This window comes from Misgurnus anguillicaudatus, chromosome 17 (assembly GCF_027580225.2).
Source record: "Misgurnus anguillicaudatus chromosome 17, ASM2758022v2, whole genome shotgun sequence".
Taxonomy (NCBI): Eukaryota; Metazoa; Chordata; class Actinopteri; order Cypriniformes; family Cobitidae; genus Misgurnus; species Misgurnus anguillicaudatus.
In genome coordinates this window covers 31629056-31646048 of record NC_073353.2, presented here as the reverse complement: position 1 = coordinate 31646048, position 16993 = coordinate 31629056, and the positions used below count along the sequence as shown (strand labels likewise).

The 16993-nt window shown below is 38.7% G+C and overlaps 1 protein-coding gene across 1 annotated transcript in view; it reads left to right on the top strand.

Annotated features, from left to right (window-relative positions):
* Positions 1-16993, top strand: part of erbb4b (erb-b2 receptor tyrosine kinase 4b) — a 438095-nt gene that overhangs the window by 339002 nt on the left and 82100 nt on the right. The window contains exons 14-15 of the mRNA XM_073854619.1: positions 5347-5418; positions 13499-13592. Of these exons, the coding sequence (XP_073710720.1) occupies positions 5347-5418; positions 13499-13592 (166 nt within the window). The remainder of the gene's footprint in view (positions 1-5346; positions 5419-13498; positions 13593-16993) is intronic.

The window sequence follows — 16993 nt, the reverse complement described above, 5'->3', positions numbered from 1 at the left end:
ATGGACTGTAAAAAAGATATGGACATAGTGTCCGTGATGTCAGCCATAGGTTTGTGAAGAGCTTTTTGGCAGCTTAAAGTAGGCGGTGCCTGCCTTCGCCATCTTGGCTACATGTCACCGTGCATCACTCACAGATAACCAAAAATGGGTAAAGAGGCGTGGATGAAGCTGAGATGCCTGGTTGCTGAAACCACACCCACCTAGCTCGATTCTAGTGACATCACCCATCACTCAAGTGGCCACGCCCCTAATTATCCAAAACTTTAAGGCTTAATATAATTTAAACAAATAAGTTACAAAAAAATTCGCCCCCCTTACAGTTGTCATGAAGGACAAAATTAGCAATATAGACTAAAAACACTTTTTGCAGCAGGCTGTAAACATATTATTTTCTACTGTAAAGTTGGGCATTTTAACATAGGGGTCTATGGGAATTGACTCCCTTTTGGAGCCCCTAGTGGTCAGTCGATCAATTGCAGTTTAAGTCACTTCCGTATTAGCTTCTTCAAAGAGATCATAAGGTTGCCCCTCGTTTTAAAAACACAGGGTATCCCCTCCTTTTGCGCCACTTTTTGACATGCTTTGCGCATCACTTTTTGCTGCTCAGGGCTTTTCCCATTTTTTTGAGGGTACTTTCAGTTGTTTGACTTATGCCAATTAAGACCCCCAAAAATGCCATAAAGAAGATTTTCATTGCATGTGTACAAGTAAAAATACTTTTTAATATAGCCAGCAAAAAATGAAAGAGAAAAAACTAAGAGACCACTTCAGGTTTTTTTTCTTTCATAATTTCTGCTTGTATTGCGACTGTTTCAGTCCACTATATGTTGAATTCTAATAAAAGGAAACATAACTTCACCTAACCTAAGTCACCAAACAGTAATGTAAAAGACTGAGAACATGCCATTGCACAGGAAAGATGTGATTAAAAATCAGGGTTAGCCTGTTCCATCAAATATAACATTTCCTAAATACAGGTAAAAAAATAATATTGTGTTATTGCAGATTTTTGTAGTAGTCTGACTACTTTTTAGCTATTTAAATTCTCCGTAAATAAATGCAAATATATATTTTTAAATAATAATTTTACTTAAATTCACACAAATAGTACATTTAGAAAAACTTCAAACGTCTTGAAGTGGTCTCTTAGGTTTTTCCAATAGCTGTATATTTTTACTTTAAAGATTTAACTAGGTACTACCCTTGAGTACCGTAATAAAGATAAAATCTAACTGTGGAAGAGGCTGCAAAAACACGCTACTCTTACATAGTTGGACGCTTGAACATTTTGAGTTTCATTCACCTGTGATATTCTAGTCATGGGAGGGGCTTCTGCGACTCGATCCGCTCCCTCACTGTAATCACGTCATTACTAGAGCAAGCAACTGATTGGTTAACGCGGTGCGAATATCCGCCAAAGTTCCGATTTTTCAACTTGTTTCCAATTCGTTTCCTGCGGCACCTTTCAATTTGCGCGAAACGCATCAACCACGTCACGCGTTCCACGTCATTCATGTGTACTGCGCCACAGGATGCCTATTCACGTCTTTGCATTGACTTAACATGTAAATCACTCACGCTTGCCACCTCTGATGCGTCTGGTGTGAATGCAAAGTGGAACTTTAAATGTTTTTTTCACTTAATTTGACGCCTGTGGTTTGGTTACTCATTGGAAGCAATGGCAGTTCTCATTTGTCTACATAGGGATACCACCTTAGGGGTACATTTTATCTTTTATAGATTTCATAGTGATGCGAAAGGCATCAATTTTCTATTTTCTGTTATTCTGCGTTCAAGCTATCATATGTAGAAAGGTGGTCCTCGAATGCTTTTAAACAATCATTGGTGGGCCGTGAGTTGCAAAAGTTTGAGAACCCCTGGTGTGTGACTCAAATGTGCTGCTTGGTCAAAGTGACTCCGAAGTATGGAGCAGGTTACAAATATACAGTAAATGAGAGTCTATCTTGCAATATTTTCTAAATTAATGCAACAATTTTATTATTTTTTTTAAGTCACATAACAATTTGAGTGAAATTTTGAACTAAAATATTTACCTACACTCTAAAAATATTGTGTGGCTTTAACCCATGGTTGGGTAATCTGACCAAACAGTATAAGACTTTCCCAAACACATTTTTATAGGTTCAAAAATAGTGTCTGTTATAGTTGCCAGCAAAGGACCCAATTATGACTTTTTGTCAATATCGCACACCCCTAGGCTGCATAAACGCGCAAAGGTAAGCTATTATTAGAGTAATAAGTTATTTTACACTTTTATGCGCATGCCCAGTTACATGATTGGTCATGTTTCATGCATTTATGGTGGTGTACAGTGTGGATGAAGATTCTTTTTAAAATGCCAGTATAAACGAGGATCGTTTTCATTTTAAAATGCCGTTTTAAAACGCAAATGCTCTAATATAAACAGGGCCTAAGAATCTTGTGGAATTCTGAAAAGGAAATCGGATCTTTTGTACAGTAGCCAATATTCGTGATTCATTCATGTTCATTTGTAGGAGGTGTGTTTTGCTAATGATGAACTGTTGCTGGTTTCGGTCCCTGGAGATTTCACAAAGATGCATGTCTGCATCCTCTAGACAAACAAAAACAAAACAACAAAGCAGCGTGCCCTTGGGCTTTTAAGAGCGAGTTGGAATGATGAAACGTAAGCTTGGCTGAGCCCCTAAACAAATAACAATGTTTGGGCCAGCTAGATGAGCTGGGTTCATCTTCTACCTCACGTGGCGTCTACATCAAATACAGCGACGTGTAAGGAATCATGACAGAATGAAGAACTGACTAAAGCTCTGGTTTTATTTCCACACAGATGTGAGGATTTAGTTGGGGTGTGTGTGTGTGTGTGTGTGTGTGTTTATGTGTATATACAGTATGTGTATGACTGACAGCGCTCAGCTGTCTCATCCTGAAGCTAGCGTAAACCCATGCAATCCAGATAGCCAGTGCAAATATACAAGATCAGAGGATTTCTATGCAAATACTGTAGATATACATAGTGTCAAATCACACATGTAAATCAAGAGGTTTTTTGCATAAGGAACAGGGAATGTGTATCAAAGCACTCTACCGAAACATTTTGTGCAACATGTCTGCATCTTGTGCTTCTTGTTTTGCATGCAGTCGGCAAAGTTAATGCAGTAAAAATAAATGTTGTCTGTGTATTGTTTTTAAGTTCTTTTGTGATTCATACAATAGCCTGTTTTGATCATTTTACTTCAGTTCAGTTCAGAGTAAAAACTTACAACCGGGTTAAAATGTAATTCAGATTGGTTGAGTTTATCGTATCATCTCTGAACAGCAGTGCACACTTTTGTTTCTATGCTGAAACCACAGCATAGTATCCAGGTGATCTTGGAGATCACTTAGTAGAGCATTGCGTTTCTAAGCATAGCATAGCATCTCAGATATCATAGGTTCGATCCCAGGAAACACTCATTCTGCAGAAAAATATATAGATTTAATATATAATACGTAAGTCTCTCTGGATAAAACATTTGCCAAATGCATAAATGTACAGTAAATGTTTAAATACTGGTTCCTGGCATTGGATGCCAGATTTCTGAAGTTCCCAGCCTGTTGGTTAACTACTGTAGTTTAACCAGAAAGACATCATTGATCAACCATTAATGGCGCTTTTCCATTGCATATTACCCCACGGGACCGGTCAGCTAACTTTTGGGGGGTTTTCAACTGGATACAGTAATGGCGCTTTTCCATTGCATAGTTCCCCACGGTTTGGTCAGGTCATGTCAGGTCGGGTCAGCTCACCTTACTTCGCTTTGGCTTAGTTAGCTTTTCCATCGAGTATAGTATCAATTCGCAGTGGGAGGGATTATAGGCCTGTCATTATATTTGCGCTGCCTACTGCTGTGACATCATACATGTGAGAGCGTCGTTGTACATTCCCATACAGTCATTTATTTCTCAATCCGCCACAAAATTTAAATTGACCACCATGTTTGCACATCGGGTTTATCACTACCAATGTCTGACATGACAGTTTCTGTACAAACACCCGTGGCGTCAGTCGACGCGCTCCGCTGAGCCTCATTTAAGTTGCATTTAAGCATATGTGAATGTGCGCGTCGCGAATGTGCCGCCACAAACTGCAAGTTTGGAAAAAACTCTTATGGTGTTCCTGATACTCAACCTGTGACTGTTTTTCATTACTAAAAGGGAGTTTGGGAACTTATAGCAGAGCACAGATGACAGCATGTTTACTCCAGACAGCGCAAGCTAGCACGAAGGTAAAGCTAATCTTTTACATTATAGCGATGATACTGGTAGTGACAATTCTCTTAGACCAATCTGTGATCTACAGTGTTTTCGGGTCACGTTTTGGTATCAGCTTGGGTCGCTTGGAATCCCGACCGAGGTAGTACCAAAAAAAAAGTATCGGGTACTGCACCCAGTGGAAAAGCTCACAAAAGTAAGCTGACCCAAACCAAACCGTGGGGTTACTATGCAATGGCCTTAAGTAGTACCAGATTCTCAATGGAAAAGCTAACCGAGCCAAAGTATTGAGCTGGCATGACCCAACCCGTGGGGTATGATGCATTGGAAAAGCGCCTTAAGTGGCCAAACCAGCACTATACAGAATTCACATTGGACTAATCTTTGCTTTTCAGCAACAAAGTTTGTCTGTTTCTCCAAAATAGCTTTGGATTGATAAACTGGCTTCGTTTTTGTTTTTTACAATTAGAATAAATACGCAGTGAAACTGTTAATCAGTACCATGGAGAAGGTAAATAGGAGATTGTATTTGAATTCCCTCTTTATTTGTTTTGTGCTTTCGCACCGCTCGAAGGGAAAGACGAATATCAGCATTTGATTGATTTGACTGAATGAACCAGTGAAATTTATTTTCTACTTTGCCCAGAGCTAAAACAAGACAACAACAAACACAATCACATTGTAAAGCAACCGTATAGGCTGTTTTATGTGTTCCCTTGTCCCTTTTATCCAGACACATAAATGCAATGGCACTTTCCACAAATACAATGCACTTTGGTCTGCAAGTACTTCATTCATTCATGTTTCTCTGGTCAAGACCTTTTCTTGACCGTATCCAATAATTAAAATTACTGTAAATTGGCATTCAATTCATTTTAGTTAAACAATATACTGTTTGCTGTTTCCCACGTTTACAACCCCATTCATGAAAGTGTCCCATAAATGTACACCATGAATGATGGGGTAAAATGGTGACATCAGTTTTGTCTTTTCTGACTGTGATTGATAATAAATCAGCAGGCATTATTAAAGGCAATGTGTAGCTCAGGGCTGGTTCACCCTGCGATCGTCCCACATGATTCTTTTGCCTTGCAGACTGTCTGGCTCTAGGCCCAAGCTGCTCAGCAGGCCCTACGTGGTCGAGAAGCGACAGGCAGGTTTGGAGAGGTACGGCACACGGCTACAGGCGCACAGACGCATCACTGTCTCACACGTCACGTGTCATCCGTGCCACATGCGTCACTTAGTGATATCTGTGTGTGTGTGTGAATGTATTTGTTTTCATAAGGTGATCAGAGAGTCTGTGTTTTTCCTCTTCTCTGGCTGTCAACCTCCTACTGTTCACATACCGAGCTAGGAGCAAACAGACCAAAAATTCAGAAACAAATTCACCACAAAATACTCTGACGTTCATTGTTAAGATAGATTGTGGTGTGTGGATGTACAGTGCAGGAATGGATGCGGTCTAAAATGATAACACTTGTGATGTGACATTTGAGGTGAGATTAAATTCAGGTATATTACCCAGTGCTTGAAAATAGTCCTCTGCTATTGAAAGTTACCAAGGGGACTATTTTTGGGCGCTGCGTAATATCATTGTGCCTGCTGCAGCCATGTTACAGCAGCAACTCCTTGATTATTACGCCAGAATGAGATTATAGTTCCTATCCATATCGGCATAGAAAATCACAACTTTTAATTTTCCATCAGTCTTAATACACGATGTAACTACAGAATTAAATAGAAACATTTTGAAACTCTGGTCATTTTTGTGCGCGATGCTAATGGTCTAATCAGATTCAATGGATTATGCTAAAAGTGGTACCGCCAGACCCGGGGATCAGCTGAATGGACTCCAAAACGGCAAAAATCAAATGCTCCACTCCAGGGGAGCTGGAAAATGAGCCTATTTTCAAAAAAAGTGAAGTGTGCCTTTAAAAAGAAATGGTTATTTTAAGAACCTTTGATCTAAAAGGTTCTTTGGAGAACCAAAATTGGTTCCCTTTGGTGTACCCATTATGGGTGTTTTCAGACCTGTAGATCGATTGATTTGTTAAGAAACTGGGGGTTAAATGACTACATTGTTGCAATTTTATGTTGGTTTAGTTCGCATTCACAGGGCAATATTTCCAAACGAACCAGACTTTTGTCAATATAAGTCACGTGCAAGTAAACTCTTCTTTAATTGGTCAGAGTACATCTGTTTATTTTCTGTGATTCTGCTCTAGACAGCAGTTTTACGGGATTATCGTGTGGCTGTTTTTGGTATCTACGGTTATATAACTTCATTATTGTGAGCAGGAATCAAAACTTAAGCGGGACAACATTTTTAACATGTACCTATTGCGGAACTTTGGTTGTGAATGGCGTTGATGTGCTCACCAGAATTCAGTTAACTCTTTCCCTGCCGTCAGGGCAGGACTTAACAGGGTGGAGGCCCCTGGGCTTGAATAAATTTTGGGCCCTACACTATCAGAACAACAGGTACAAAAGCTGTCACTGGGACGGTACCCTTTAAATGGGTCCTAATATTTACCCTTTAGGTACAGATATAGGTACATTTGTACCCATTATATGCACTCTTTAGGTACAAAGGTGTACTATTTGAAAGGGTACCACCCCAGTGACAGCTTGTGTAAATTATCTTCTGAAAGTGCACATACAGTAAACAACCTAAAATAAAAATATATCATAGAACTACATTTTAGGGAAGTTTCCCGACAGGGTTTAGATTAATCTAGCACTAGGCCTATTGCTATAGGTTATATTAGGGCATTCAAGTAGTTTTTACAAACAAACCTTACAAAAAACATCACTGGTGTGCGTCTTGAGACAAAACAATGACAATGATATATGTTAAGATACATCAGTGCAACATGTGTTTAAATTAAGACAGATCAAACATGCATTTTAGTCTTGGACTAAGATAAGACCTGACTAGGAAACTGCCCCTATGTCTCTATAGCAGAACATAAGCCCAGTCTAAAATTAAATCATGTATTTTTAGGGATGTCACAAATCCAAATGAATCATGCACATTAAAAAATACCCCATAACAACATTTAAAATCATTGTGTTAGACTTAGCTTAAGAAGAGAATGATATGTTTTGATTAACATTCACCTTATTACACACCATATAAAGTTATAAACATAATCAACAAGTGTATTTTGTGCATATAGCCTAAGTGGTGCAGTGAAAAGAAAATATTTTAGGATGTTATTTAATAATTATGACAAGACCATCATGTAATATTAGACACCAAAAACCAAAGTGGAGAAGATGATCATTCATTAATTTTTGCGTCTGATATGAACGTAATACATTAAAACCTTGAACGTAGATATAAAAATGAACACTTTTCAGAAGTTTAAACTGTGATTCTGTTAGCAAACATGCTGAAAGAGAAACTACAGGTAGGCTAAGTTATAGTGGATTATATCAAAAACCATCCGGACATCAACATGGCCATGATTTAGTGAATCCTCACCTCCAGATGAAGTAATAAACTGGACTGATGATTTAAATGTTGACATAATCATATGTGCGTGGTTAACGCTCCGGATTTTGTTATGTTTCGTAGCTCTGTTCCACTCGTTCATAGTTTGGTTACAGTGTCGTGTGAGCTGCAGACTGCGAGCAGATTGGATTTCATTTGGCGCTACGCAGACCGCTTGGTGATGATGTCAAAGTACCGCGAGAGCGATTATAAAGTAGACTTCTCCGTGTGATTTCTCGAATCGCTCTCGCGGTACTCTGATGTCATTTTTTTGGCTGTTGTTGAACCACATGAATACCCCCGCCTGCTTTACAGTCACTTTTGCGCCGTGATAGTTTGATTTCATATAATGATCGGATCGCGCAGTGCCGCATGAAGTCAAATGTACCAAATATCAAAGAGCCGACTGTATATGAGCTTCAACCCGCCAAAGTAGCAAGTGGAGCATGCGAATGGTGAGTGATTCAGATGTCAATTTATGAATGAAAGTGTCAAAGGTTTGTCACACACTGTTAAGTATTTTCACGCTTTTTTAAATGGGTATACAGAAATCCTTGACCTTTCCTAGTGGGTATACTGCGTATACCTGCTGTGTATCACGTTAGATTACAAACAAACAAGAAAAAACAGAGTTACAAAACCTACTCTAGTAATCTTTCATACGGAGCGCTTCATTTTCGCGTTGCTCTTTCTCGTTATTTGTAAAGCTCATTTATGACTCTCATTTCGCGTTATCGCGTATTCGCTATTATACCAGCATCTATGGGTTTCAAAAGCAGTAAACTCAGCACGTCATATTCAGCACCAAGATGACTGACATATATTAACGAATTAAATGCAGCACCAACCAATAGACTGTAAAATAAAAAATAAAAACGACTTAACAAATCAAACGAACGCAAGCCGGCTCAAGCCCACTCCAGCCCAATGGTAAGTCCGGCCATGTGTATTACGCAGTGCTCGAAAATTGTCCCCTGCTATTGAAAGTTACAAGGGGACTATTTTCGGGCGCTGTGAATATTATTGCGCCTGCTGCAGCCATGTTACAGCAGCAAAGTTCTTTATTACGCCAGAATGAGATATAGTTCCTAGCCATATTGGCCTAGAAAATCACAACTTTTAATTTTCCATCGGTCTTAATACACGATGTAACTACAGAAGAGTCAAGAATTAAATAGAAAAATTTTGAAACTCTGGTCATTTTTGTGCGCGATGCTAATGGTCTAATCAGATTCAATGGATTATGCTAAAAGTGGTACCGCCAGACCCGGAGATCAGCTGAATGGATTCCAAAACGGGAAAAATCAAATGTTTAACTCTAGGGGAGCTGGAAAATGAGCATAGTTTAAAAAAAGTGGAGTGTGCCTTTAAAAAGAAATGGTTCTTTTAAGAACCTTTGATCTAAAAGGTTCTTTGGAGAACCAAAATTGGTTCCCTTTGGTGTACCCTTTATGGGTGTTTTTTCAGACCTGTAGATCGATTGATTTGTTAAGAAACTGGGGGTTAAATGACTACATTGTTGCAATTTTATGTTGGTTTAGTTCGCATTCACAGGGCAATATTTCCAAACGAACCAGACTTTGTTAATATAGTCATGTGCACAGGGCTCGAAATTGCGACCATTTTGGTCGCATATGCGACCGAAATTTAATCTGTGCGACCTTAAAATATATTTGGGAGCATTTGTGCGACTGCCCATTTTGACGCGAGTTGATTGTGATCCTGCGTGCTGGCGCTGTCCCAGGTTCAGTGTTCTCTCCAACGATACATAACCAATCAAATTTCACCATTAAGTTCTTGCGTTTAATGAAGACCACAGATTGGCTAATATGAGCGTCAGTCATTCCTTGTTGCCGTGGAGCGCGGAAATGTGAAAAGACGAACGCGTCGCGAGCATGACGAGAGCAAGCCGATTACAGCCAAGGTTATTACTGTATTTTATGAAAACGATCCGGATTCAAATGTAACTCCACCACCGGAAAATACGAGTTGACGTTAAACCTTTCAGAGTGGCTTAAAGATTTCGAGTGTCTTCGCTATTAAAATGTAACTTACTGTGTTTACTGTAAATCCTGTAAAACGGCGTTAATGGCGGAATCAAAACATTTTAAGCGCTAGACGTACCTTGCTTAAACATGGCGAAAGTGCCAAAAATAAAAGACGTGTCATGACAAATGTGTTTATTACTGATGGAGACACCGACCTCCTGTCTGTCAAAGTGTGTTTGATGGTGTATGTGCGCATGCGCTGGTGAATGGACATCCGACAAACATCCTTGTTGTCCATGTTGATGTGGAAAACGACATTGCTGATGGTATGTTTTTGTTGTATTTTTTAAAACATTGCCTATTTAGTAGTAAAAGCATCCTGGTAATGCAGTTTTCAATACCAATATATATTAGCCTTCTATATTAGGGTCACTTTTGTAATGTCACAATTAATCAGTAATTTACGTGTTTGCTAGATTTCTATGTAATCTTAATCATGTTACCTGTAATTGTTAAATTATTATTGCTGCTATACTATTTCAACAGCTTTGGGTATTAATTTAGGAATTTATGCAGCAAAATAAAATAAAATAGAAGACCAACTTTTAAATGCTGGCCATAGGATGTGTAAAGCCCGGTGGTGGTGTTTTATTTTTAATAAAATAAATCTATTAACATTTACATTGTAGTTGTGGTGCTTTTAAATTTTTGGATAAATGCGCCTAAATTTTTGCTGGTGCTCCTAACTCTTTAAAGTTGGGAGCACCAGTGCTACCAAATAAAAAAGTTAATTTTGAGCCCTGTGTGCAAGTAAACTCTTCTTTAATTGGTCAAAGTACATCTGTTTATTTTCTGTGATTCTGCTCTAGACAGCAGTTTTACGGGATTATCGTGTGGCGGTTTTTGGTATCTATGGTTATATAACTTCATTATTGTGAGCAGGAATCAAAACTTAGGAGGGACAACATTTTTAACATGTACCTATTGCGGAACTTTGGTTGTGAATGGCGTTGATGTGCTCACCAGAATTCAGTTAACTCTTTCCCTGCCGTTGACGAGTTATCTCGTCAATTAAGAGAAAACATTTGCATAAAGTGTTTCTGAGTAATTTTATGTTTCTCTGCAATACCGCAATTATCCACTAGATGGCACTTACCCAATTTATGAAAAAACTGAAGCAAAAACGTTATTTACTAATTTTAAATTCTGCGTATGTTTGATAATCATTCTAAATCTGATCTCTAACAAAATTCCTTCACAAATATGCAATTATTTTAGCTTTTTCCTAAATAATTAATGTTTACATGTGCCTTAACGAACCGAACCAAGGGAGAAAACCCACCAGGTTCCGAAACAAAGGCTCAAGTCTGAAAACACCCTAAGAACCATAATGTTTAATAGTGTATGAGAACATACAGTATTTAATCTATGACAAAGTAGTTGTTCACTGGCTGTCCTGAGACATACAATATGTGCTGTGCTTTATAGATATACAATTAAAGGGATAGTTCGGCCAAAAACGATATTAAACCCATTATTTACTCACCCCCAAGCTGTCCGAGTTGCATATGTCCATCGTTTTTCAGACAAACACATTTTTGGATATTTTAGAAAATATTTTAGATCTTTCTGTTGATCAAATGCAATGCCACGGGGTCCAGCCACAGTCCACGACCCCCAAGTCCAAAAAAAGTGCGTCCATCCCTCACAAATCAAATCCAAACGGCTCCAGGACGACAAACAAAGGTCCCCCGGGGGCAACCCGTGCGGCGCCGCCGCAGAAATATCCATATTTAAAATGCCATCAACGTTACCAACTACCTTCCGGCAGCGCCGCCATCTTAGACTCAGGAGAGAGTATTAGCGTAGTGTACGCACTTTTCTTAGTGACGTATGACAAATTCGGAGGGCGGGGGACAGAGCAGCAACAGAGAAACCGTTGTATGCTGCGTAAGCGCTCATCCTGAATGCGGATGACTCTAAGATGGCGGCGCTACCGGAAGGTAGTTAATAAAGTTAATAACATTTTAAATATGGATATTTCTACAACACCACCGCACAGATTACCCTCAGAAGACCTTTGTTTATCATCCTGGAGCCGTTTGGATTTAATTTGTGAAGGATGGACTCACTTTTTTTGGACTTGAAGGTCGTGGACTATTGCTGGACCCCGTAACATTACATTTAATCAACAGAAAGATCTAAAATATTTTCTAAAATATCCGAAAATGTGTTTGTCTGAAAAACGATGGACATATGCAACTCGGACAGCTTGGGGGTGAGTAAATCATGGGTTTAATATCGTTTTTGGCCGAACTAACCCTTTAATTATTTGTTACCCTGCCTGGACCATAAAAACCAGTCATAAGTCGCATAGGTATTTTTGTAGCAATAACCAACAATACATTGTATGGGTCAAAATTATAATTTTTTTATGCGAAAAATTATTAGGATTTTAAGTAAAGATCATGTTCCATAAAGATATGTTGTAAATTTCCTATCGTAAATATATCAAAAATGTATTTGGCATTAGGGACTTAGGACTAGTGTTGCTAAGGACTTCATTTGGACACTATATGCAGGCAGCAAAATGATATTATGCAGCAGACGAAAATAGTCCCCTTAGTAAGTTTCAATAGCAGCGAACTATTTTCGGCTGCTGCGTAATATCATTTTGCTGCCTGCAGCCATGTTACGGCAGCAAAGTCCTTGATTATTACGCCAGAATAAGAGTATAGTTCCTAACTATATCTGCCTAGAAAATCACAACTTTTAATTTTCTGCCGGTCTTAGTACACAATATAACTACAGAAGGGTCAAGTTTTCAACAGGAAAAATATCAAAACTCTTTCTATTTTTAAACGCAATGCTAATGGTCTAATCAGATTTAATGGATTAAATAAGTGGAGTGTCCCTTTAAAGGCAATTTTCTCAATATTTAGATTTTTTTTCAGATTCCAGATTTTTAAATAGTTCGACCAAATATTGTCCTCTAACAAACCATACATCAATGAAAAGCTTATTTATTCATACTGAACCTTATGACCAGGGTCACATTTCTTCTATTAATTTCTTCTTGCCATTGAGGCAGCTCACATTTTTGCCACCTGTATTTCTTACGTCTGCCGTTCCCACTGGGTTACATTTCTTGCTCCAACTGATGTCAGGTTTCTGTCCACCAGGATGAGAAAACAAAAGTGTTGAGTCATTTTGTGATTGTTTTCAAAAATCCCTTTGGTGGTTTGAGGTGCCTCTGAACACGCCTGATGAATTGTCACTTCTATAGGTGGTGAAGGCTGTTGACTGCTTGCTTTTGGTCAATAGTAACTGTGTTTGCCAGCTGTTGCAAGATTTTGTAGCAGCCTTCTGAGAAGTGAACCACAAGTGCTATAAACACTCGGCGGATGTGTTAGATTCCACTGTCGCTTGTGTACGGCCTTGCAGCGCCTCAGGCACTGAATTCCCTTTGGCTATATTTTCACCACCTACCACCGTGCATGTGTGTCTGTGTGTGAGACCACCTCTGCTTTCTACTTTACATATGATTCAGTGTATTTATTTAGGTTTTGAAAACGTATCTATACGTTTAACATATACTGTAGTCCGAAAATAGAAAGTTCTCTAAAAAAAATGTATACCTTTCAAGATCGACATGCAGTTTTCTCAATTTTAATGTTTTGGACTAATACAATCTTTCTTGTCTCGTCTTCCCCCCCCCCCCCTCTCTCTCTCTCTCTCTATTTCTCTCTCTCATCCATAGGGACGTGCGCGAGTTTGCGAATGGCTCAATGTGTTTGGAGTGTGATGCACAATGTGAGGTGGCAGAAGATGATGGTCTTGCCTGCACTGGACCTGTAAGTTTCATTCCTGCTTGTCCACCGTGAATGAAAATTTTTATGTATATGGACTGTTGAAGTTTCAGTTCCTATTAGTGCAATTGACCAATACTTACCAAAGCAATTGTTATTTTCAGACCCTGAAAGTATGTTTCTTTCAATTCAATGTGATCTCTCTCAATATCTATTAGCTTAGAGCACAAACATGGCTGAACAGCAGACACTGATTTCGATTGGCTCGGTCAAATGATTAATTGAATCCCTTCTTGAAGTGTACTTTTGCTGCCGTGGGATTGATTTAGCTTCTTGTTAATTTAGTGAGAAAGTAGATTAAGTTGCCTAATCTTGGCAAGTGTTTACAGAGCGCCCTGCCCCAAAGAGAGACCCGAGAGTTAGACGAATAAGCCGTTTCGACATCTACGAATTTGATCAGGCGAGAGGAGCGTTTTCACAGATGGGCTGTGTGCTCAGTGCTGGCCTTTTTTTCCAAAACAGCCTCGAGTGCTTTTGGTTTTTATGGATGACAACACGGCGAGGTGCGTACGGCTGTGTGTTGCCGAAAGAGGATTTGTCCGATCCATCTCTAATGCGCCGAGCCCTCAGGCTGTTGTCTGCTTGACTGAAACAGAGAGGTCTCACGGATGACGCGATCATGAGCCCACCGAGATGCAAGTCTGACACAAACTGCATGCGTGTCTTGACTTTTTTAGCAGTTTAGCTGTCTAATACAATAAGCCACCGATATGATACTTTTATGTTTGGGTTTATAACTGAAACTCTAGACAAACCATAAACCAAATAAAAAATATCACCACAGTGTCTAGGAGAGGCTTAGCTTACATTTGATCACATTTATACAGACGTGCTTATCACTTTGATTCTGCTAATGCCAGGGATGAAAGTTTTTCCAGATGCAACTTTGATGTAGTGATGCATGTTCATGCAGCTCAACTGGTCGAGCATTGCACTAGCTCCGCAAAGGTCATTGGTTTGAATCCTTGGTTACACAAATGCTGATATAATAAAATGTACAGCTGATGGCCCCAGGGGTGTCATGTACCATTTTTTAAGGGGGCACAGTGTGCATACACAGACATTAAAATAAATATTTATCCATGGCAGTCCCACTTACATTTCTAACAATCTGAGCCCACTGCCTTCATGTAAAACCAACCAAAAAAATTTGCTGACTAACTTTAATATAAAATACTTATATCAATTAATTCAATCAGAATAATGACATATTGGCATCATATTTACATCTGAAATTGCATTTTTTGTTTATTTATATTCTGTTTAATTTTTGCACAACAACTGCGTTTTGTTATAAAATGTATAATTTTATAAATTTTTATAAACAATGAAAATGACATAACACTCACAACAGTCAAGTGGTTAATTTTAATATTCAATAATAAGAAAAATGTTTATATAAAATGATTAAAGGAACGCATTTTTACACTAATTTTTTTCTCTTATACAGTATGAGCATGTGATTCTGTGCCCCCAGGGCCGCTGGAAGTCATTTTGAACAGGGGGTGCTGTGAATTTTTTTTTTTTTTTACAAAAAACCTATGAGCCTATAGGCCCATTTAAAATACATTTTAAAAATAAAGACATTGAGTTTCACACTACTTTATTGTCATATACACTTTAGTGAAACACACAGACATCAGATTAATATATGCGCTATTAATCAGAAGCAGAAATACTTATAAAAATTCCAGGGGAAATTACTTTCGTTACAACTTCAGACATACATTACATATATATATTTACATACAACATATAATATTATAACAACATATAATATTAAATAAACTTCAACATTTTCAATGTTCAGACAAACATATTTTACTTTCGTTTTTAAGTTAGGATCACACGTCGATTAACAGTGGTAAAATATTCTCACAATTACATACCTTATATAGAGCTTTTTTTACTAAATAGTACTATCGCTGGCTTTTTTTAACTTATAAATAATTCATACATTGAACAAAAATAATAATGGGTTTAGTTCTGATATTGTATACTTTTATAAAGAAATACATGCTGTATAATTACATTTTTAGAATATATAGGCTTTATATAAGGTTTGTACTCTAAAAATACTTTATTTGTTACAAACAAGAGATAAAGAATTTACAAACGTTCTCATTTCACCATATCCAAAGAGTCATTATATACAATAAATTCGCGGGGAAGCATTTAAAAATAGATGCATTTGTTTAAAAGCAAATCATTTATTTACTTAGCTACAGATGAAGCAGCTCTTTGCGCCTTCTAACGTCTCATAATCGGTCATCATTTATGTCCAAGAGACTCAATAATAATCTTTTACATTTAATCCTTTAAAAAGGCGTGTTTGTGATGCTTCGCATCCATGTATGTGATAACAAACCCGCGTTGTCATCCCGTTAATATGCGCATATTATCAACGCGCTCTTTACTCTAGCAAAAGACACTCGCGTCGCGCATTGCGCCGGTTGTATAATAAAGTCCAAAGTCTCTCATGAGGGGACGAATGCCCAGGGAGTTTAGAATTTCTGTGTGGGCATGCATCAGCCAAAGGTGTGTGAGTCTTTTCTGGGTTTTGGTGAGTGCGTATACCCATGTCTTCAAAAGACGAAATGAATTATAATGTTGGGCTAGTAACAGTCGCATTTACTGGTATGTTAACATCAGGCACCCAGCACTGACTCTGTTGGTACTATTATCCACACAACAACTCCTTTGCATTTTGACTTACAGGCACAGCTAGCCTAAAACACAAGGCACGTCTTTTCTTTCTGCCTCTCGCAACCAGTTAATGACGTCGCCGAGCAACCCATCTAAAAATTTTTAAAAATCTCCCTCTCGCCAACAGGGGGTGCTGCAGCACCCGCAGCACCCCCACTTCCCGCGGCCATGTGTGCCCCCGTGAACTACGGCGTTGTACCAATATGAATCTATTTATCGACTAATACACTCACCTAAAGGATTATTAGGAACACCATACTAATACTGTGTTTGACTCCTTTTTCGCCTTCAGAACTGCCTTAATTCTACGTGGCATTGATTCAACAAGGTGCTAAAAGCATTCTTTAGAAATGTTGGCCCATATTGCAGTTGATGGAGGTTTGTGGGATGCACATCAAGGGCACAAAGCTCCCATTCCACCACATCCCAAAGATGCTCTATTGGGTTGAGATCTGGTGACTGTGGGGGCCATTTTAGTACAGTGAACTCATTGTCAAGTTCAAGAAACCAATTTGAATTGGATTCGAGCTTTGTGACATGATGCATTATCCTGCTGGAAGTAGCCATCAGAGGATGGGTACATGGTGGTCATAAAGGGATGGACATGGTCAGAAACAATGCTCAGGCAGGCCGTGGCATTTAAAAGATGCCCAATTGGCACTAAGGGGCCAAACGTGTGC